Genomic DNA, 20654 nt, shown 5'->3' with positions numbered 1-20654 from the left:
ATTTTATAATTGGCACAAAGTTAATATTGATTAACTAATAAATAAAAATATGCACTATTATTATTATGGTAATATAATTAATGATGTAATTTATTATTAAGGTAATATAATTAATTAAATTGTTAAACTAAGTGAAATATGAAAACACAATTAATAGATACTACTATTCAAGTTTCCAAACACTCTATTTTTTATAGCTATAACCAAACACACCAATTTTTTTTATTAATCTTATCCAAGTATCCAAACGCACCGAATTTGTACTTCACCTTTAATAAGATAGATACGCAGTTAAAAGTCAAGAAAAAGAGGAAAATGAAGAGATTTTTTTTTTTTTTGAAACACAAATGAAGAGACTTCTCTAATACGTTTTCCCTCGTAAAAAGTAAGGTTACAAAATGTTGATGTACAAGTCTCTCGGTCTTCCTCGCTAAAAATAGCATAAATAGGGGAATGAGTAGTTTAATTTCGTTGAATAATTCAAAACTCGTAAAAATTTAACATATTGATAAGTGTTCAATTATGTTAAGATAAATATAAAAAAGAAATTTGGAAATAGAAAAAAGGAAATCTAGAAATATTAAAAAAAGGAAATTTGGAAATAATTTTTTTTTATTTAAATTAGTTTGTGTTTTCATATCCCACATATTAAAGGAATTGTCTTTCATTATAAATATAGATCTTATGGAGAGAAGTTCCATAAAAAATTTAAGAGAAACATTGTAAGTTTTAGTTTTGAGTAGTTTCTAAAGCTAATAAAAAAAATTGTTCTTATAATTCTTGTGTTTTTAGAGATCTTAGATATTTGAAGCTTCTCCAACTCATAGCACTCTTTGTCTCCTCTTACACCTCTCTTTTTTTTCTCAGGCAAGATTTTCTTTCATCTTGACTATTGTTTATTATGTAACAAAACTTCATGTTTAACTACACTTCTTGCTTGTTCTGTTCATTTGTTTTGATTCGATCTTTTATCAGATTTTTCTCCTCATCTTGACAATTTTCTTTTGCCATATATCGTCAAGTTTATCTCCATTTTTCTTGCTTTTTTCTTGATTAGTTTTATACGAATGTGTTGTTTAAGATAATTTTTTTGTAAACTTAAGTGTTTAATATGATAAAAACCTGACCTTGTGGATTTAACTATTCCAGATATGGATCCGAACAAGAGTACTCATCTTCAAATGGCTCGGAGTGGCAACGGTTCTAGAGGACAAAAGATCGATCTGCTTACAAACCACTTTGGTGTCAACTTCACCACACCAAAGAGTCAACATTTCTTCCAATACAGTGTAAGCTTCTTAACGTCTTTACTTTCATCTCTAACTTTGAAGTACTTATTACAGTTGGATGTGTTGGATACAGGTTGCTATCACATATGAAGATGGGAATCCAGTTGAAGCCAAGGGTATTGGCAGAAAGATTCTTGCAAAAGTTCAAGAAACTTATCAAACCGATTTGGGTTTCAAACACTTTGCTTATGATGGCGACAAGACTCTTTTCACCGTTGGTCCTCTTCCCAACACCAAACTAGACTTCTTTGTCGTTCTTGAAGACATGTCTTGTACCAGAAGCAACGCCAGTACCAGTGACGCCCACACGAAAAGATTAAGACGCCCTAATCAGTCCAAAAGGTTCAACGTTACAATCAGCTTTGCTGCAAAAATCTCAATGCAAGCTATCCAAGGTGCTCTTCAAGGAAAGGAAACAGATGATCTTCAAGATGCTGTAAGAGTGTTGGATGTTATCTTGCGCCAGAATGCAGCTACAAAGTTAGTATACAATTTTATTGATATTCTTTAATCTTTCTTGTGTTGCTACTTACATGTCTGTTTTGTGCAGAGGTTGTCTTCTTGTTCGGCAATCTTTCTTCCACAATGACGCAAAGTACTTTTCAAATGGCCTTGGAGGTTTTAATCTATGCAGAGGATTCCATTCAAGCTTCAGAGCTACTCAGAGAGGCTTATCCCTCAACATTGGTAACTCATTTTTTTCATGATTCACATACTAATGTTCAGTTTTGTAACATTTTTTTTTTGGTTTTTGTTTTTTGGATCAGATGTTTCTTCTACGTTGATAGTAACACCTGGTCCTGTTATGAGGTTCCTTACTGACAATCAAGGAGTGAGAGATCAATCCTTTATCGACTGGAAAAAGGTACTAACAAGAATTTCAAATGGTATGTTTAAGGCTAAGTACTTATTTGATTTTGTTCTCTTTGTTAAGGCTGAACGTACTCTCAAGAATCTTAGAGTTAAAGTCTCCCACTCAAACCGAGAATACAAGATAACCGGACTAACTAGGCTTCCCTGTAGAGACCAAACGTATGTTCTGAACTGATATCTTTTGATCCTATGGTTTAAACTGCTTTTGATTTGGCTATAAGTTACCTTTTTATTATCTTACTTAATAGGTTTATTTGGAAGCAAAAGCAAGGAAACGGGGAAGTTAAGGAGATTGAGGTTACAGTGTATGATTACTTCACTAAACATCTTAAAATTGCACTGCGTTATTCAGGTGACTTGCGTTGCATCAGTGTCGGTAAACCAAAACGTCCTAATTACATTCCCATTGAGGTAATATTTGTTCTTTGTCTCAATTCTTTTTTTTTCTCATTACATTTTCATTTTTTGGTGGTAAATATTTGTGTGTTGTTTTCAAACATTTTTTATAGCTATGTGATCTTGTTTCTCTTCAACGCTATACGAAAGCTCTTACAACTTTCCAGAGGAGTAAAATAGTCAAAGAATCAGTACAGAAACCACAAGAAAAGATGAAAATGTTAAACAACGTAAGGGTCTTTAAAAATTTTAGTTCTTCATCTTTTATTTTCGTTCTTATTCTAATATTCAAGTTTCATTTGACAGGCTATTAAGGACAGTGGTTATAATAGTGACCCTATGTTACAAGAATGTGGTGTCAGAATTGGCTCTGACTTCACTCAAGTGGAAGGCCGCGTCTTACCTACACCTAATGTAATTCTTCTTAGCCTTCTCATTTTTGGTTATAGAACATTTGATGTAACTTATTTGTTATTATAATCCCAAAACAGCTGAAAGCGAGCAATGGAGTGGATCTATTCCCTACAAATGGGCGTTGGAATTTCAATAATAAGGTCATCTTTCTTCTGCAATAGCTATTAAAGTTCAAAAAATGTTTGAAAAAAAACTCATAAATACTAATTCAAAGTTACTTTAGCAGAAATTTGCTGAGGCCGCCACAGTCGCTAAATGGGCTGTTGTGAACTTTTCTGCCAAGTGTAATCCACGGAGGATTGTTGATGATTTAATCAGATGTGGAAGGATGAAAGGAATGGTAAGATCTTCTTATACTATAAATGAACACCAATCATTGGTTAAACTTAACTTTTCTTATATATATATATATATATTATTTTTTCTTTCTAATCTCAGAACATAGAAGTTCCAATGCATGACGTCTTTGAAGAAAATGATCAGTTTAAGTCTGCACCTGGTTCTGTAAGAGTGGAGAAAATGTTTGCATATATGGAATCAAAAATCAAAGAACCTCCAAAGTTCCTTCTCTGTATTCTCTCAGAAAAAAACTCTGATGTTTATGGTAACACTAAAGCACTTCAGACACTACTTGAAACGTATATCTAAACTTTCCTTTTTCTCTTTTTCTCATATGACTACCGTCTCTGAATGATTTAGGTCCTTGGAAAAAGAAAACTCTTTTTGGATATAATGGAATCGTGAATCAGTGTATTGCCCCTCCAAAAACCGTGAATGATCAATATCTAACTAATGTACTCCTCAAAATAAATGCCAAGGTGATGGTGATCTCTTTTTAACTCAGTTACAAGTTTATGATATTAACTATCTTAAGGTTTCTGACACACTTTATGTTTAGCTTGGTGGCTTGAATTCAATGTTAGCTATTGAGCGGACACGAGGAAAATCTTCTGTAATGGCAGTCCCTACCATCATTATTGGGATGGATGTGTCTCATGGTTCCCCTGGACAGTCTGATGTACCATCCATAGCCGCGGTAACTTTTTTTTTTGTTGAAAGTTCTTACAAGTGTTGTAGTTTCATGTAAGATATACTTTGGTAATTATGATTCTTTGATATATTCTATATGTGGAATATGCATAGGTTGTGAGCTCGAGAGAATGGCCACTGATGTCAAAATACAGGGCTTTTGTGCGTACACAGCCACGTAAAGTCGAAATGATTGATAATCTCTTCAACCCCGTCTCTGATAAAGATGACGACGGTATTATGAGGTAGGTAACAGTGAATATTTTCAAGTGAAGTGACAAAAGTTTTTCTTTATGTTAGAATTTTAATACGGAGTGTGATTACAAGACTCGAATACTTTTTTTCACAGGGAGCTCTTGCTTGACTTTGAGTCAAGTTGTAAAGTGAAACCCAAGAACATTATCATTTTCAGGTATGCAAATATATATAATCTAGAGATCTTGTGAAAGTAGTTTTGAATTATTTTTTGTTGCAATAATAATTAATGTAGGGATGGTGTGAGTGAATCTCAGTTTAAGCAAGTTCTTAATATTGAACTGGATCAGATGAAGAAAGTAAGGATTTTTGTTTATGTAACCTTTTAATATATAATATAGCATACGTTAGAGATTTATGGAGTAACATTTTATTCTTTTGGTAACATGGTTAGGCGTGCAAGTTCCTTGATGAGCAGTGGGATCCCAAGTTTACAGTGATCATTGCTCAGAAAAGGCACCAAACCAGGTTCTTTCAGGGCAGAAGCCGTGATAAAAATGTTCCTCCAGGTAAAACATTAAAACCCTTTTCATAACCTCCTAATTTTTTTTTTGTTAGTTGTTGTTATTGACGTGACCTGAAACCTCTTGTTTCATATATTATTTACCTTCAGGAACAATAGTTGACAGCAGGATCTGCAGCCCCAGCAACAATGATTTTTATCTTTGTGCTCATGCTGGAATACTTGTAAGTGATTATGCTCAAATGAATCCGTTAGTGAATCAAACAAAATATTAAAACGTTTTAATGTGGTTTTCCTTGTGTAAAGGGAACTACAAGGCCAACACATTACCATGTGCTCTATGATGAGATTGGGTTTTCGACGAATGACCTCCAAGAACTTGTTCATTCTCTATCCTATGTGTAAGCATTACATCTCTTTTTAAAAGTTTTGAACCTTCGTCTATATATAGATTTTTCAATGCATTGAATCAACCAATAAATTAAATCTTGAAAATGTTTGACTGTGTAGCTACCAGCGGAGCACAACTGCCATCTCTATAGGTAATTTGTCTGATCACTATCTGTAGAGTTTTAGATGATATATATATGGACAAGAAGCTGATTTGCTGTGAAATTAGAGTTTGAGCAATGCATAGTATAATAACACATCTCTGTTTTTTTTTTTTTTTTGCTTTTTGCAGTTGCACCTGTAATGTATGCTCATTTGGCAGCAGCACAGTTGGCAACTGCGATGAAGTTTGAGGACAACTCCGAGTCTTCATCGAGCCGTGGTGGGATCACATCTGGTGGAGCAGTACCTGTCCCTCTCATGCCGAAGCTGAAGAAGAATGTTGCTACCTCAATGTTCTTCTGTTGAAACATAACTATTTGACTCTTCTTTTTATGGTTTGATCAAAAAAAAAAAAACTATTCGACTCTAGACTTTTTTCTGCCTAAGAAACAGAACTAAATCGGTGTTATGATTTTCATTTTTACACTGTTTAGCATCTTGACTCTGCCTTTGTTGGCGCTGGTTAATCTCTGTTTTAATAAATTTGCTATTTAAACCTAGCAATTTCTAGGGTTCTTCAATTTCAATTGTCAGTTTTGATCGCGAGGAGGGAAGTGATAACAGAACGTGTCCTTTCCTTACTAAAGTTTTCAAATTTTTACCAGCAAAGGAGAAAATACAATCCGGTTTTATCTTATTTGCTTTGGTTTAGTTATTTTGAGTTAGGGTTTAAATTGATTGGACATAAATGACAAACCAAGTGAACCGTAACTCAAAATAGCTAAACCGGATTGTATTTCCTGTTATTATAAGCGTTTGGTTGTTGGATTAAAATCCAATCTCTGTCATTGGTTTAGTATCTAATTCGACTGCCAAACAAACCGTCAACGTTGCTATGACCTGTTGACTCTTTCTTTCAGACAGCGAAACACATGGAAGGTTGTTGTGGCGGCGGCGGCAACGGAAAAGACGGAGATGATACATACGGAGGAAGCTTTGAGGGCAGTACTCCGCTGTAATCGTAGGCGATGTGAGTGGCTTCTCTATTGATAAGAAAAACCACATCTATTCGGACAGAAATGAAGAAGAGTGAAGTGCCTGGGGCTGAGTATAAAGTGGCACTGTCTCAGCTGGGGCTGGACCTGATCGAAGGTATGCTTTCTGTTAAAGATTGTTCTGTTACAAAACCTGGATGAGTTGGAAATTTGGAATAGATATGTTTTATATATATTATTTGCGTCTCTAAAAGAATGATCACTATTAGAAAAAAAAAAAAAGAAACAAAATTAGCAGTGTTGAGGTTGTCTTTGTACTAGAACACAACTGATATTAAGAGGTAAGCTAGAAAACATGAAATTTGGAGTCAAAAAGTGAAAAACGACCTTGTTGATTTTCTCTTTCAATTGGGCATAATCGATGCAAATACTAGTCAAAGTAACGTCTATTTATCTTCTCAGCTAGAGTTAAAATACAGTGAGTGAATAAAAGAAAGTGCATTTTCTTAATTTTCTTAGATAAATTGCATCTAAGATACATCTAACCAGTTCGTTATTCTGGTTAGGTCACTTATTCGATGCCATAGTAACACGCAAAGTAAAAATATTGCTCCTTTTCATAGTGAGACAAGGAAGCACCTCAGTGCTTTGCTACATCTTTTATCTAATATCTCATCCTGATGCCGTTTCTCATCAAATATGCTCATCACTTATCCTTCTGTCTGTTTATTTCGATGACCCTTTTTGATTTTCTTGTGCTACTTCAGTGGACCCAGGGTTGTATCAGTGATTGATTCCTCGTTAGAAAAAAAACTGGAAGGAGCCAAGGTAGTTGCAACAGCTGTAATCCCTGATGAAGTCGAAAGAATCAAAGACATTCTTCAGAAATGGAGCCATGTTGTTGACGAAATAGACCTCATTCTTACACTTGGATGGTATATAAAACATCTAGTTACCGTATCAGATTTCGTGGTGTGTTCGGATCATATTTACATTCGTCTCCAAGCTGTCATCACTCAAGTTTCTAGGTCATTTGTTTTCTCAGATAATCAACTTGCCTGGGAACCCAAACGCATTGGCCGAGTGTATGGAGGCCCTGTTACCAGCACTGAAGCACGCTCTGAAGCAGATCAAAGCAGACAAGAGAGAGAGACACATCCAAAGCACATACCTCATGCAGAAGCCACTGCACCTGCTGATACATGGGACAAAAGCTACAATTCTGCGTATGAGGGAGCAGACGAGACAAAAAATGCTGGCTGTTCTTGCACTAACTGAAACTTCTCAGCTTCTCCGCTCAGTGAATCAATCCCCAAGTGAGTGTGAAAACTTTTCAGAATGTTTTGTGTTACATGAAAACTTAACTACATATATGTTGCAAAGGCATTGTTATAACTTATAAGTTTTGTAATAAGGTCTCGTACTTCTTGTTAACATGTTTGTCCCCTAATGAGAAATTAATAAAATTATGTTGGTATTGTTGCTTTATGTCCAGTTTAATTACGTGTTAACTAATATAATACCTGAATTAAAAATAGATAAAACCTGGGAATTATATAGTTGTGTATGAGTCTCCTCCTTCCCCGGCGGACGCTGAACAGAAATAATAGGAGCAGTTTGAAAGGGAGAGACTATAATAATGGGCCAGCGCGCTCTTCAGAGAGTCCCTCCGTCGCTTCCAAGCCGCGCTCCTTCTCTTCCACCACCGTCTTCCTCTTCTCCCTCCCTCCGTTGCGCAACCTCCTCTCGCCGCCCCCTCCGTCCCAGGTTTTCTTCTCTTGATGTTTCCTTGTATTACATCCATGAGTTTCCCCCCACCCCTAATCATGTTGTCTGTGACGAAACAGAGCAATGTCATCCCACATTGTCGGTTATCCCCGTATCGGTGCCAAGAGAGAGCTCAAGTTTGCATTGGAGTCCTTCTGGGATGGGAAAACAGGTGTTGAGGATTTGCAGAACGTTGCTGCTAACCTGAGACGCTCCATATGGAAACATATGGCTGATGTAGGGATCAAATACATTCCCAGCAACACTTTTTCTTACTACGATCAGATGTTGGACACCACAGCGATGCTTGGAGCTGTTCCCCCTAGGTATGGTTGGGAAACTGGGGAGGTCGGGTTCGATGTTTACTTCTCCATGGCACGAGGAAATGATTCTGTTCCTGCTATGGAAATGACCAAGTGGTTTGATACAAACTAGTAAGTGATGGATATTCTCTTTTACTTCCCATGTTCGTTAAAGAAAGGATTATTTCTCAGTTGTAATGATAATTAAATGCCTTAACAGCCATTACATTGTTCCTGAGTTGGGTCCTCATGTTAAATTCTCGTATGCATCTCACAAGGCTGTGGAGGAGTTTAAGGAGGCCAAATCAGTAAGTTGGCTAAAACCTTTCTCACTTAAAAGCTTTTTTTTCTTTCCCAAGTTCTTGTTCTAAGCTGTGCTTTTGGCTGTTCATGACACAGCTTGGCATAGATACAGTTCCCGTGCTCATTGGTCCCATGACCTACTTGCTCCTCTCAAAGCCAGCAAAGGATGTTGATAAATCTTTCTGCCTTCTTTCTCTGATTGACAAGATTCTTCCCGTCTACAAGTAAGACTGTTACTAAGGTTTTCTAGATATTACCAAGAAGAAAACAAATACAAAGTTACACTTTCATTTGGATAGTACTCAAGAGACGTTAAATGGCTCCTGTGGCATTTGTTTTTTTCAGAGAAGTTTTGACTGATCTAAAGTCTGCTGGTGCACGTTGGATTCAGTTCGATGAGCCTATACTTGTGATGGATCTTGACACCAACCAGTTGCAGGCGTTTTCGGATGCCTACTCTCACATGGAATCATCTTTGGCGGGGTTGAATGTTCTTATCGCCACATACTTTGCAGATGTGCCTGCTGAAGCGTACAAGGCATTGACCTCGTTGAAGTGTGTAACTGGGTTTGGATTTGACCTCGTTCGTGGACTGGAGACTCTTGATTTGATCAAAGTGGATTTTCCTCGTGGGAAGCTGCTATTTGCTGGAGTCGTTGATGGAAGGAACATTTGGGCCAATGATCTTTCTGCTTCACTTAAGACACTACAGACTCTTGAAGACATTGTTGGGAAAGGTATCAGTAAACAACATTTTATTCGATTGCTTTCACTTCTTTTTTCCTACTTAGCCTCGGATTGATGTAAATCTTTGTCTTCTCTTTGCAGAAAAAGTCGTTGTTTCTACTTCGTGCTCTCTACTCCATACGGCTGTAGATTTGGTGAATGAAGTAAAACTTGATAAAGAACTAAAATCATGGCTTGCATTCGCTGCACAAAAGGTCGTTGAAGTTAATGCACTTGCCAAATCATTTTCTGGATTTAAGGATGAGGTAAGGGTACATATTTACTTATTACATTATGCACATCCTTTGAGGACTATTATCTCTTTGTAGGCACTGTTTGCTTCTAATTCCATGCGACAAGCTTCAAGAAGATCATCTCCAAGGGTGATAAATGCCACTGTACAACATAATGTAAGGGGTTTCCTAACAAATTTATCTTCTGACATTTTGTTGTTCCCTGGACTTGTATCTTTAATTACTTTCTTACTCAGGTTGCTGCAGTAATGAAATCTGATCACCGCCGTTCTACAAAAGTAAGTGTTAGGCTACAAGCCCAGCAGAAGAAGCTAAACCTTCCTGCTCTTCCAACAACTACAATTGGATCTTTTCCTCAGACCACGGATCTTAGACGGATACGCAGGGAGTTCAAGGCCAGAAAGTAAGCCTAGCTATTCCGATGATGTATCTGAGAAACTGTAACATGCCATTATTCTAATACTCATGCACCCGTTGCATTTGCAGGATATCAGAGATTGACTATGTCCAGGCTATCAAAGTCGAATTTGAAAAGGTTGTCAAGCTTCAGGAAGAGCTTGGCATTGATGTATTGGTGCATGGGGAGGCAGAGGTGGAAACATACTAAAACCATAGGCTTATTATTCGAACTATTGCATTCTTTATCCCCCTGATACACCGTAGTCCTGCAGAGAAACGATATGGTGGAGTTTTTTGGTGAGCAGCTGTCTGGCTTTGCATTCACATCAAATGGGTGGGTCCAATCATATGGGTCTCGCTGTGTCAAGCCACCTATCATCTACGGTGATGTCAGCCGACCAAAGGCAATGACTGTCTTCTGGTCGTCAATGGCACAGAAGATGACTCAACGTCCTATGAAAGGGATGCTCACTGGTCCTGTTACAATTCTCAATTGGTCCTTTGTTAGAAATGACCAGCCCAGGTGTGTGACAATCAAGCCTATCAAGCTCTCTGTCACTTATATTGTGTTCCATCTCACAATCGCTGTTGTTTATAGGTATGAGACGTGTTTCCAGATTGCACTTGCTATTAAAGACGAGGTTAAAGACCTTGAGAAGGCTGGTATCACTGTTATTCAGATTGATGAGGCTGCGTTAAGAGAAGGATTGCCCCTCAGGAGGTCCGAGCAAGAACTTTACCTCGACTGGGCCGTCCACGCTTTCAGAATCACAAACTGTGATGTACGAGACACTACTCAGGTCATCTTTATCTCACTTCATTGCTCTTTTTCCACGTTTAAGATTATTTTTCACTACTGTGTTGAGCTTCATGTGGTTTTTATTCATGCTATCCTTGAACTTTTATGCAGATTCACACCCACATGTGCTACTCAAATTTCAACGACATTATCAACTCAATTATAAACATGGATGCTGATGTGATCACTATTGAAAACTCACGGTCAGATGAGAAGCTCTTGTCAGTCTTCCATGAAGGAGTGAAATACGGTGCTGGAATCGGTCCAGGGGTGTATGACATTCACTCTCCTCGTATCCCATCCGCTGAAGAAATAGCTGAGCGTATCAACAAGATGCTTGCAGTTCTGGACAGTAAAGTCCTGTGGGTGAACCCTGACTGTGGCCTAAAGACGCGGAAGTACGCTGAAGTTGAATCTGCACTTGGCAACATGGTTGCTGCTGCCAAGTTAATCCGCTCTCAGCTAAATAAGTCATAATGCCTTTCATTAAGTACGTTTGCTCATACTACCACTTTCTTCTGTCTCTATATCTTTCATCTTACTTTGAATACTTTCTCCACTTATAGGAAGTTATGATTGTTCTGGCATTGAAATTATGCTAAAAACTAATTTGAAATATATATAAAATGGAGTTTTTCACATTTTCAAGTTACACATTTATAAACAGACATGTAGAGGGGAATTATCAAACATTATTTATTTTCTACATGAGCAAACATATACATCGTAAGTCGCAAATGTGAAGGGTCACTCATTCCTCGGAGTTCCACACAAGGGATGAACGTACTGCATTTCTAGCATAGAGTAGGATTAGCAGAACCAATGTAACCGAAGCAGCCAAATTGCAAAGTAACTGTCTTTTGCTTTTAGCTTCCTTTACCACATTTCCAGTTGCCTCTTTGTACTTCTCAAACAATTTAGCTCCAACTTTGTCTTTATCCTCATCCTTGGAACTCAAGGGTCCTTTAGGCTCACCAATTAGTTCCTTGTTGTCATTCTGTATTTCCCCTGCTTTTTGCTGTGCTTCATGCTTCGGCTCTTCGGTTTTACCACCGTTAGGCTTCTCGGCCGTTGTTGCTTTAGAAACCAGGCCTTGTTTAGCCTCATGTTGATCATGTGGTTTCGTCATCACCGGTGGTTTGGCAGGTGATGGTGGCTTAGTTTGAGGGCTTTCTATCTTGGCACCGTTAGGCTTCTCGACCGTTGCTGCTTTAGAGCCCTGGCCTTGTTTTGCGTCATGTTGATCATGTGGTTTCGTGACCACCGGTGGTGGTGGTGGTGGCTTAGTCTGAGGGCTTTCTGTCTGGACTTTGGAATGTCGGATGTAGAGTTTGTTATCCTTGAACAAAGCTGAAACCGAGTCAATATCAACGGTCATAGGAATGGGAACTTCCTGGCGGAAACGAATCCATTTGTTTCCACCAGTTGGACGTTCTCCTGTTAGCCTTAGCTTCCTTGTTGTGGTTACCGCCACCTTAACTTGTTCTTTCTTGAATCCTAATCACAGAAGACAATGCATTATGAGCTTGATTACCTTTACCAAAACTATGTTTAATGTTAGAAACGCATAAACAAGATTGTTAAGAAGAAAAAGAACCTGGAAGATCAACGACAAGGATCTCGGCGTCTGGTTCAGAGGTCCATCTAGTTGCAGGCTCAAATTCTTGGTAAAGTCTAGTTGCAGCCATTCTCTCTCTCTCTCACTCTCTTTTTTTTAAATCTTGATTTCTAGATAAGTAATGTTTTTGTGTTGTGAGAAAAGAGGAAAAACATATCAAATGAATTTATAGGCAAAGAAGATTATTAGACAGCAAAGAGTTTTGTTTGATTTGGTTTTAGTTTGAAGAAACGAAGGCTTAGTTCTTTGGGTTTTCTTTTGTCTAGACGATTTTAATGATTCTTTGGATTGAGTATAATATTAAGGATACCTTTTTTTGTTATATTCATATTTATATTTTCATGTACTTATGAGAATAATATTTATTTTCTTATATACACGTTGCATGCAGATGAATCCAAACATCAAAACCACCATCGTCTGATGATTGTCATGCTCACCATCCTTGCATTATAAACTTGATTTTAATATCTTTTTAACTGATAATATTTTTTACATAAACATAAAAAAATATATGCCAAAAACCAAAAGTTGAAGAGGTTTTTTAAGTTGCAGCTTATTACAAAAACCGGTTTTGATCACATAATCAAGAACATCATTATGCAAACATAACAACTGTTGCAAGCACTTCAAATAAACAGAGCAATTACATTCACAACAGAAACACAACACACAAGCTATCAAATGTTCTTCCTCTGCTTGATTTTCCAGTCCAAGTATTTCTCAACAACATTGAGTCCACAAAGCTCCTTCACAACAGGCATTGTTGCTGGAACAGGCAATTCAAAGCTCAGATCAACAACCCCTTCTTGGTTATCATCACTCCATGTCACAGTCTGTTTCTTAGCTTCTTTAACAGCTGCTCGGACAGCACAGTGAACAGAAGACGCTAAAAGCAATGGCGGTTCACCAGAAGCTGTATCAACCCCCCCAAAACAAAAGTTTAACAACAAAGACTTTCAACCAATAAGGTAAAATGGATATATAAAGTAAGTAAGTCACCTTTGGATGAAAGAACACGGTTCTTGTGGTGTCCACTGTTGAGAATCTCGACATTAAACTGTCTTGGGATTGTGTCGACCGTTGGGATCTTGTAAGTCCATGTGCTGTCTGTTACTATGAGACCGTCTGAGTTCATTAGGTACTCTTCAAGCATGAAGAACCCAAGTCCTTGAACAAATGCTCCTTCAATCTGCAAAATTTACAATGAAAACATTTACAAATCCAGACCAAGAAACCATAACAGAAACAAACATACACATATATAGAGTGGGTTTAAACCTGTCCTAAATCCACAGCAGGGTTGAGACTTTTCCCGCAATCATAGATAATATCCGTGCGCAGAACCGTAGTTTCACCCGTCAAAATGTTTACTTCAACCTGTTGATATACAACCAAATAAGTGTAACATTGTTTCACAAACTGTTTAGTAAAGCTAAGAGGAGCTTTACCTCGCTCGCTGCAACTCCATAGTTAAGGTACTGAGTGCCGAAGTCTGGCGAGTAAGTGTTACTAACTGACATGTTCACCGATTGCATATAAGCCTACACAAGACCATTCAAGAACAAGACTGTTTCATAATAAAACCATAAAACACCAAAAGCATATGAATGTTTTCAAGAGTAGGAACCTGACTGATGAGACTATCCCAAGTCACAGGTCCTCCTGTTTTCTCCTCCAAAGCAGTCTTGACAGGTAACAGCCTCTCAACTAAGCCACCGCAGCAAATCCTCACCGCTTCACTACTAGCTTCAGAGCTTGTGCTACCACCAGTTACTGAGCCTTGCACCATACTCAAAGTATCAGCTTGGATGACTCGTATCTTCTCTAGAAGTTCATCGCTTGTAGTACTACACTGGATCAGCCCAAGTGAGAATGCAGCCATCTGTTTCACCTTTGTCCATAGCCCTTGTCCTATCTCAATCCCTGGAACCTCAACCACTACTGAACCATCGCTCAACACACTTACTCTCCCTGGTGTTAACCGCAAACCCACTCCATAAACCGCAGGCACACGCGAGATCCCTCTCTTCCTCCATCTGCTCGATGCATTGAACTCATCAACCACCTTCCTCCTCTGGCTAAACCCAGAGAACTCTTCTAGCTTCTCCCAAAGCTGCGGTAACGTGTACTCAGTGGACTCACCAGCTTTCTTATCGTAAAACAGCTTCAAGCTCTCATACGCATGGAGATTAACCTTCCTGATCTCATCCACATCAATAGAGAGATATGAAGCTACTTTCTCGATGATGGCTTCAGCTATATAAGATCCTTGTACATCCCCAGGAGCTCTGACAGCTGTCCTGCTCACAGTGTTTGTTTTGCATATTTTCACATCAAACGAGAAAGCACCCCAATCATACTTCATCAATGCTCCTTGGATCCCTGATGGCATGAGAGGGCTTATATCTTCACTTAGCCCTGCATCGAGTAACAGCTCCAAGTCTAGAGCAGTAACCTTCCCATTGGATTTGAATCCAACACTGTATTTGATTTTCATCGGATGTCTTCCTCCGGTTGTTATCATATCTGTTTTCCTGTTCACATATGTCCTCACTGGACGCTGCATTTTGGTTGCTGCAAGTGCACACGCTGTAGCAACCTGTAACATAATTGTTAAAACAAACATCATATACTCAAAGTACACATGAGAGTAAGAACTTACAGGCATTGCTTTCATGACTTTCCCACCGAAGCCGCCACCAACTCGTCTAGTAATGACACGGACATTGTGCTCAGGAACACCAAGACATCCAGCGATGGTTCTGTGTACATACTCAGGGGCTTGAGTCGAGCTATAAACCAACATACAGTTGTCTTCATCAGGCACTGCAAGAGCCGTTTGTGTCTCCATATAGAAGAAGTACTGTGACCCCAAACTTATCTACATACCAACAGCAATCACAAAGATGAGTAGGGCTTGAGAGAGAGAGAGAGAGAGAGAGAGGAAAGGAACCAGAACAAGAACCACCTTTGATCCAAGAATCTTATGCTCAGCTTCAGCCATTCCCTTGTTGATATCACCAACCGGTTTACTCTTTAGAAATGGAGGGACCTCGAAAAGACTAGACTTCTCAACAGCTTCTTCTACCGACAGTATCGGCGGTTCTAAACCCTCAGTGTCGTAATCGATCACAACAAGGTTCACTGCAATATCTGCAAGCTTTTGACTCTCTGCAACCTGCACATAACAACACAAAGTTGATATCTGATCTAAGTAGTTTCTTCTTCATAAATGCATTCTTCAGAGAGATACAATGTAACCCTTACACAAGACTTACCAAGAAGGCGATGATCTGACCAGCACAATGAGTGATCTCTTCTGCAAACAAAAGATCCGAGGCAAAGAAACCTTTGTTACCAACATTTTGTCCACCTTTGGGAATGTCTTTGTACGTTATTATGCCAAGAACTCCCTCTGGAACTCTGTTCTCCTTGAACCTTATACTCTTGATCCTAGCCAACGGCATTGTACTGTATATAAATGCACCATATAGACAGTCTTTCGGCGATGGAATGTCGTCTACATAAACAGCCTCACCTGTAGAATCATTTAAACAGTAACATAGAATCAACCTCAGCCATTTTCATCATTGAAGAGTCTCATGACCGGTCCTGAGCATAGGCATGTGAATCATTGGCTTACAGCCCCAAAAATTAGAAATTATTTATATATATAATAAGCATTCAAATCTGTAATAATTATATAAACCGTTACTAAATTGGCTATAGCCTCCAAAATCTTAGGAACGACCCTGAAGAGTATGTATAGAACTCACCAGATGCTTGAAGCTTAGCTCCAGCCTTTACAATGCCTTTGCCGACCGGACTATGTTCTTGAGTTTCAACTATCTGTTGTGCAGATGACAACATAGCTTCATGTTTCAAAGATTCAAAACCGTTCTCTTTACATCCGTTGAGCAAGCCGTTTGTAGCTAAAGATCCGAAGAACTCAAAGAGGAAAGTAACAGCCAAGCTTGATCTGTAGCCTGGATTAGAAGTACCCTTATCAGGTACTATCTCATCTCTAAGCAAGCTAATAGCTTCCATCAAAACTTCATCAGAGATAACTTTCCCCACAAGGTAGTCTTCAACCTTCCTCGCCCTGTGTGCATGTTTGGTCCCATAAGCACCAAAAGCTAACAAGCAATCATTTACAACAACACCATCACGACTTTGATTCAAAGAAACTTCAGCTGAGAAAGCTGCGTTGAGAAACGCCAATGCGTTCCCTAGAGGACGTGGAGCTGCCCTGTAAGTTTCAAAGAGGAGATGAGTATCTGTTGAAGAAGAACCGTTCTTCAATGGCCTCCAAGATGGAATCATCACGCTCACAAGAAGAGACTTGGCTTCAAGAGGAGGCTGCTGAAGAAACTCTTCTAGCGTAAACTGTTCTTGAACATTGGAACCTACACTCATGATCTTAACGGTAGCTCGAGCAGCGACAAGTATGGTTGTGAGATCTGAAGGGAACTGTTTCCTCTGCGCCATCATGATGTTTCCACCTAATGTCCCAGTGTTCCTAACGAATCTGCTTGCTATCTTCTCCATGTGAGCTGCGAGTTTCGCCAACACAGAGACACTTTCTTTCTGTCCTCTTAGAACCTCAATAGCTTTTGAGATAGTAACAGCAGCTCCTAGCTCAACTCCTTTCTCATCTCTTCTCACCAAAGTGAGCTCAGGAAGCCTCCTTATATCGATGAATCTATCATACTTCTTCTCTTTCTCTTCTTTGTAGTAGCCAGTGCTTGTGTTACCAGCAACTAACTTAACAGACATAGTACCATTGTCATCAAGCTGTAATAAACTTTGAAGCTCAGAGATACTTCCAGGGCTTGACCATCTGTACGTTCTTGAATCATCAAGACTCGTATCCATCTTGAGCTCCTTCTTCAAGAACTCCGGAAACAACGTAGACGACAAGGTATGGTCATAGCAAGGCAGCTTCTTCAAAGCATCATCTCTGTTCTCTCCCTTCTTGCAAAACGAGTTGAATCCAAGATCTTCTATATCCACATCCTTTGCAAAGCTCTTACAAGCGTCCACGAGAGGTCTGTATCCAGTACACCTGCAGAGGTTACCTGACACAGCCTTCTCTGCTTCAGCAGCAGTGAGGTTTGAGGAACCGTTGTTGCTAGGAGGGTCGTGAGGAGAAGACGACTTGTCAGCATTCAAGAGAGCGGAGAACATGGAGACGCTCATGCCGGGCGTGCAGAAACCGCATTGCGTAGCGTGGAAACCTGCGATGCGCTCATGGACGGCGTGGAACCCGGATCTGCTGTTCCCTAGGCCTTCTGAGGTGGTGATGGAGCAGCCGTCGATGCTGCAGAGGAGTGTGAGACACGAGCTGACTGTGAAGTCATCGACTTTGTCCAGGAGTGGGTCGTACTTTGAAAGAAGAACAACACAAGCGCCACAACCACCTGTGTGTCCAGAGAAAACACGTTAGTTAAAAGAACACAAAAGCCAAAAGCAAAGAGATTGCTTGCCATTACAAACTACTCCTATAAGGTACGTACATATATAGTCTTTTCTGGGCCTAAAACGTGTAATCTCTTTGCCATATAGAAACACAACCTTTTAGTTTTAGGGTAATTATTCAATGGAAATTAAAAAAAATGGAAATAAAGAAGCCATATTTCTAAACATAAGCCATGGTTAACTTCAAATCTTCAGTTATATTCATTTGCTGTGGGAGGGGTTTATATATGTAAGTCATTGACATACAAGTTTGAAGTTTAATGTTATTTAGTTAAAAGATTTAATCTGTCATTATATTATGTATTGTTTGAGATTTAAATATGTGTAACTGTTCGTATATTGATAGATCAAAAATGAATTCCTACTGAAATTATTATGGGTAAGAGAAAAGGAATTGTATTTTTTTTTAACAAAAACGAATAGTACATTCAAATGTTTTTATCCACATAAATTCTCACGACTTTAATTCATAAGGGTTATTAAATCCGATATGTAAATCAAAATTTCCTTGTTAACTGAAAAAAAATAACGCTAAAATCAAGTAAGTAATTTGGCATTTTAGTTTACACTTTGCATACGAGCAAAACTTCTTAAGAAAATAATCTTAAAATATTTGTTATCTTTGTACTTATCCGTTTGAAATCCTATTGAAATTTTATGAATCTTATCATGTGTATCAATGTGTTGGGAGGATAAACGGATTATTAAATCCTATAATTTGTCCCCATAATTTTTTAGCATTTTTACCAAAATCAGATAAACGGAATCCTATATGTTCAAACTTCAAAACCTCCTTTGTGATTGAATAAGTAAAGCAAAAATCAAAATTTACACTTCGCATAGATACTGTTACGAGCAATTTGAGAAAAAAAAATGCTAAAAAATATTTTATTATTTGTGGACTTGCAATAGCCGTTTATCTGTTTTTGATTTTGTCGTATCTTAAATCAAAGTCCTTTTTTTTTAACAACAAAATCAAAGTCCTTATCAGTCTTTTTAAAAACAGAGTCCTCTAAAATCTGAATACCCCTTAAGAGAAAAAGAAACAAAAGAGATCAGAGTCCTAATCTGAACAGCTTATAGAGAAAATAATCCGTCAAATCTTACTGTTTCCACTAATATTTTAGTTTAATCTCCCAAGCAATTAGACGTAAGAACACAAAAACATCCGTTAAGGCTAAAGCTATCTACGTAGACTGCAGAAATAATCATAATTTTTTATAGCTACTGAATCTAAAACTCTTGTTAACTCATGATTAATCATGAACAAGAATCTAGAGAGTTAACCAAATCAGAAAAACAATCAGAGTCTAATCTAATCTACTCTTGGTCAAACTTTGATGATTGTATCAATTATCAACGTACCTTCACCACAACCGAGCTTGACGCTCTTGAAAGGAGTCTTGTTACGCAAGAAATCGATGAGTGTGGTTGAAGGATCAACAGAAGAGAGATCGAGCTCGAATCTTTCTCCATTAACAGCGAAAACCAGAGAGGTCTTCTTGATCTTCATCGCTTCTTCTTTCTCTTCAATCCCTTTCTTCTCACCCATTCTTTTTTTTTCTCTGTGCAGCCAAGATTTAGTTCCACAACATATATTCTCGTAATATTGACTTTATTTCCTGCAATGAGTGACAGAGAGTTCTTTTAGTATTTTTCTGCAGTCTATGTACAAGAATAATACATGATAAGATTCGTGGCCAATTTTTATATAATTAACATTTTTGACAAACAAAAAATATATATTTCTTTTTATATATTTTATGTCCCTTTATGTTTTGGTGGGTAAATGAAAGATAATGCTAACCACTACATTAAATTATATGAAAAAAAATGGTTCACCATCATGTGTGGACTGGTTTCGATTAAAGAACCTTTAGAGTACCAAACTTAACTTCTGTTTTCATATCGTTTACTTTACATGATTTGAAGTCTAAAATTCTGAACGATACATAGAGTAAGTTAGTAACAAATTAACGCGTGTAAACTATTAAGATGTCTCTCTGGACTAAAGTTGAATAGCTAAGAGACGTTTTTGCCACAAAATTGAATAGAAGTTTTCTTTCTTGGACCAAAATTTTGTATTTAATAAAGGAGAAAGGATTATAGCATAGTAAAGCAAGAAAAAACATAAAAACAACTCTAAAACCTGAACCTAACAAACAAGACATCTAAGAAAAACACCAGACTGAGAAGTAGATGCCCAACCCCAGAAAAATAATTAGGTCCAAAAGAATTAGCCATGACCAGCAGCAATAAGGTTATTGATAAGTTTCTTGGGCTTCCACTTAAAACCAATTGGCAATTAGTGGTGTGACCCAAGTCCCTTATATATTACTTATGTTCCCATCATATATCCGATGTGGGATTTTCTTTCCAATACCCTCCCTCGAAATATTAATATGATATGGTGAATCTAAATTAAGGGAGCTCTCGAGTGTATAAATATGATTGTAAACATTGAAGTTAATAACACAGAATCATTCTTGATATCTTGGCATGGTATCAGAGCCAAACCAATAAATTTTTTCTTGATCTCGTTCTGCATCTTTGAAACTATGGTTGGAACAGATTCAAGCTTGACAAGTACGGTAGCAGGAACAGTTTCTGCTAGCAAAGATGTGCTTATGTCTCCTTATTATCTGCATCCGTCAGAAAATACAGGACATGTTCAAACTCCAATTCTCTTGAATGGAGCGAACCGTGAATCATATTAGATTCGGGTTAATTATGGACTTCCAACTTAAAACCAATTGACAATTAGTGGTGTGACCCAAGTCCCTTATATATTACTTATGT

The 20654-nt window shown here is 38.0% G+C and overlaps 5 protein-coding genes across 6 annotated transcripts; 3 read left to right on the top strand and 2 right to left on the bottom strand.

The window, feature by feature from the left end:
- Positions 1 to 957: 957 nt before the first annotated feature.
- LOC108815105 (protein argonaute 9) lies at positions 958 to 5738 on the top strand. The gene is made up of 21 exons (XM_018587764.2): positions 958 to 1289; positions 1363 to 1769; positions 1840 to 1976; positions 2057 to 2154; positions 2224 to 2321; positions 2411 to 2573; positions 2672 to 2788; positions 2865 to 2972; positions 3050 to 3112; positions 3199 to 3312; positions 3411 to 3576; positions 3672 to 3790; positions 3871 to 4008; positions 4116 to 4246; positions 4351 to 4413; positions 4492 to 4555; positions 4651 to 4765; positions 4870 to 4943; positions 5026 to 5120; positions 5230 to 5261; positions 5402 to 5738. Exons 1-21 carry the CDS (start codon positions 1152 to 1154, stop codon positions 5575 to 5577), a joined length of 2616 nt encoding a protein of 871 aa, XP_018443266.2. The 5' UTR covers positions 958 to 1151; the 3' UTR covers positions 5578 to 5738.
- Positions 5739 to 6065: 327 nt separating this feature from the next.
- Positions 6066 to 11398, top strand: LOC108814831 (5-methyltetrahydropteroyltriglutamate--homocysteine methyltransferase 3, chloroplastic). Of its 2 annotated transcripts, none has more exons than XM_056991197.1 (15): positions 6066 to 6363; positions 6974 to 7141; positions 7252 to 7522; positions 7767 to 7973; positions 8054 to 8407; positions 8496 to 8583; positions 8675 to 8802; positions 8924 to 9315; positions 9407 to 9570; positions 9634 to 9714; positions 9795 to 9961; positions 10045 to 10150; positions 10230 to 10480; positions 10556 to 10757; positions 10868 to 11398. In XM_056991197.1, the coding sequence occupies exons 4-15, from the start codon at positions 7846 to 7848 to the stop codon at positions 11231 to 11233; spliced, it is 2427 nt and encodes an 808-aa protein (XP_056847177.1). In that variant the 5' UTR covers positions 6066 to 6363; positions 6974 to 7141; positions 7252 to 7522; positions 7767 to 7845; the 3' UTR covers positions 11234 to 11398. The 2 variants fall into 2 exon arrangements, with proteins under 2 accessions (XP_056847177.1, XP_018442963.2); XM_018587461.2 differs by having other exon boundaries at positions 7745 to 7973.
- LOC130497774 (molybdopterin biosynthesis protein CNX1-like) lies at positions 6144 to 7484 on the top strand. Its single transcript, XM_056990934.1, has 2 exons — positions 6144 to 6226; positions 6974 to 7484. The coding sequence occupies exons 1-2, from the start codon at positions 6144 to 6146 to the stop codon at positions 7482 to 7484; spliced, it is 594 nt and encodes a 197-aa protein (XP_056846914.1).
- A 40-nt stretch (positions 11399 to 11438) lies between the features above and the next one.
- LOC108814833 (inactive protein RESTRICTED TEV MOVEMENT 2) lies at positions 11439 to 12518 on the bottom strand. Its single transcript, XM_018587462.2, has 2 exons — positions 12354 to 12518; positions 11439 to 12253 (listed from the first exon to the last, which is right to left on the bottom strand). Exons 1-2 carry the CDS (start codon positions 12442 to 12444, stop codon positions 11508 to 11510), a joined length of 837 nt encoding a protein of 278 aa, XP_018442964.2. The 5' UTR covers positions 12445 to 12518; the 3' UTR covers positions 11439 to 11507.
- A 385-nt stretch (positions 12519 to 12903) lies between these two features.
- LOC108832706 (indole-3-acetaldehyde oxidase) lies at positions 12904 to 19531 on the bottom strand. The gene is made up of 10 exons (XM_018606160.2): positions 19221 to 19531; positions 16154 to 17797; positions 15656 to 15915; positions 15346 to 15555; positions 15040 to 15258; positions 14005 to 14976; positions 13826 to 13918; positions 13656 to 13754; positions 13377 to 13566; positions 12904 to 13290 (listed from the first exon to the last, which is right to left on the bottom strand). The coding sequence occupies exons 1-10, from the start codon at positions 19405 to 19407 to the stop codon at positions 13055 to 13057; spliced, it is 4110 nt and encodes a 1369-aa protein (XP_018461662.1). The 5' UTR covers positions 19408 to 19531; the 3' UTR covers positions 12904 to 13054.
- Positions 19532 to 20654: the final 1123 nt, after the last annotated feature.

The sequence above is a fragment of the Raphanus sativus genome, chromosome 7 (assembly GCF_000801105.2).
Source record: "Raphanus sativus cultivar WK10039 chromosome 7, ASM80110v3, whole genome shotgun sequence".
Taxonomy (NCBI): domain Eukaryota; kingdom Viridiplantae; phylum Streptophyta; class Magnoliopsida; order Brassicales; family Brassicaceae; genus Raphanus; species Raphanus sativus.
Note: the sequence above shows the minus strand (reverse complement) of the source record. Positions and strands in the feature narration are given on the sequence as shown.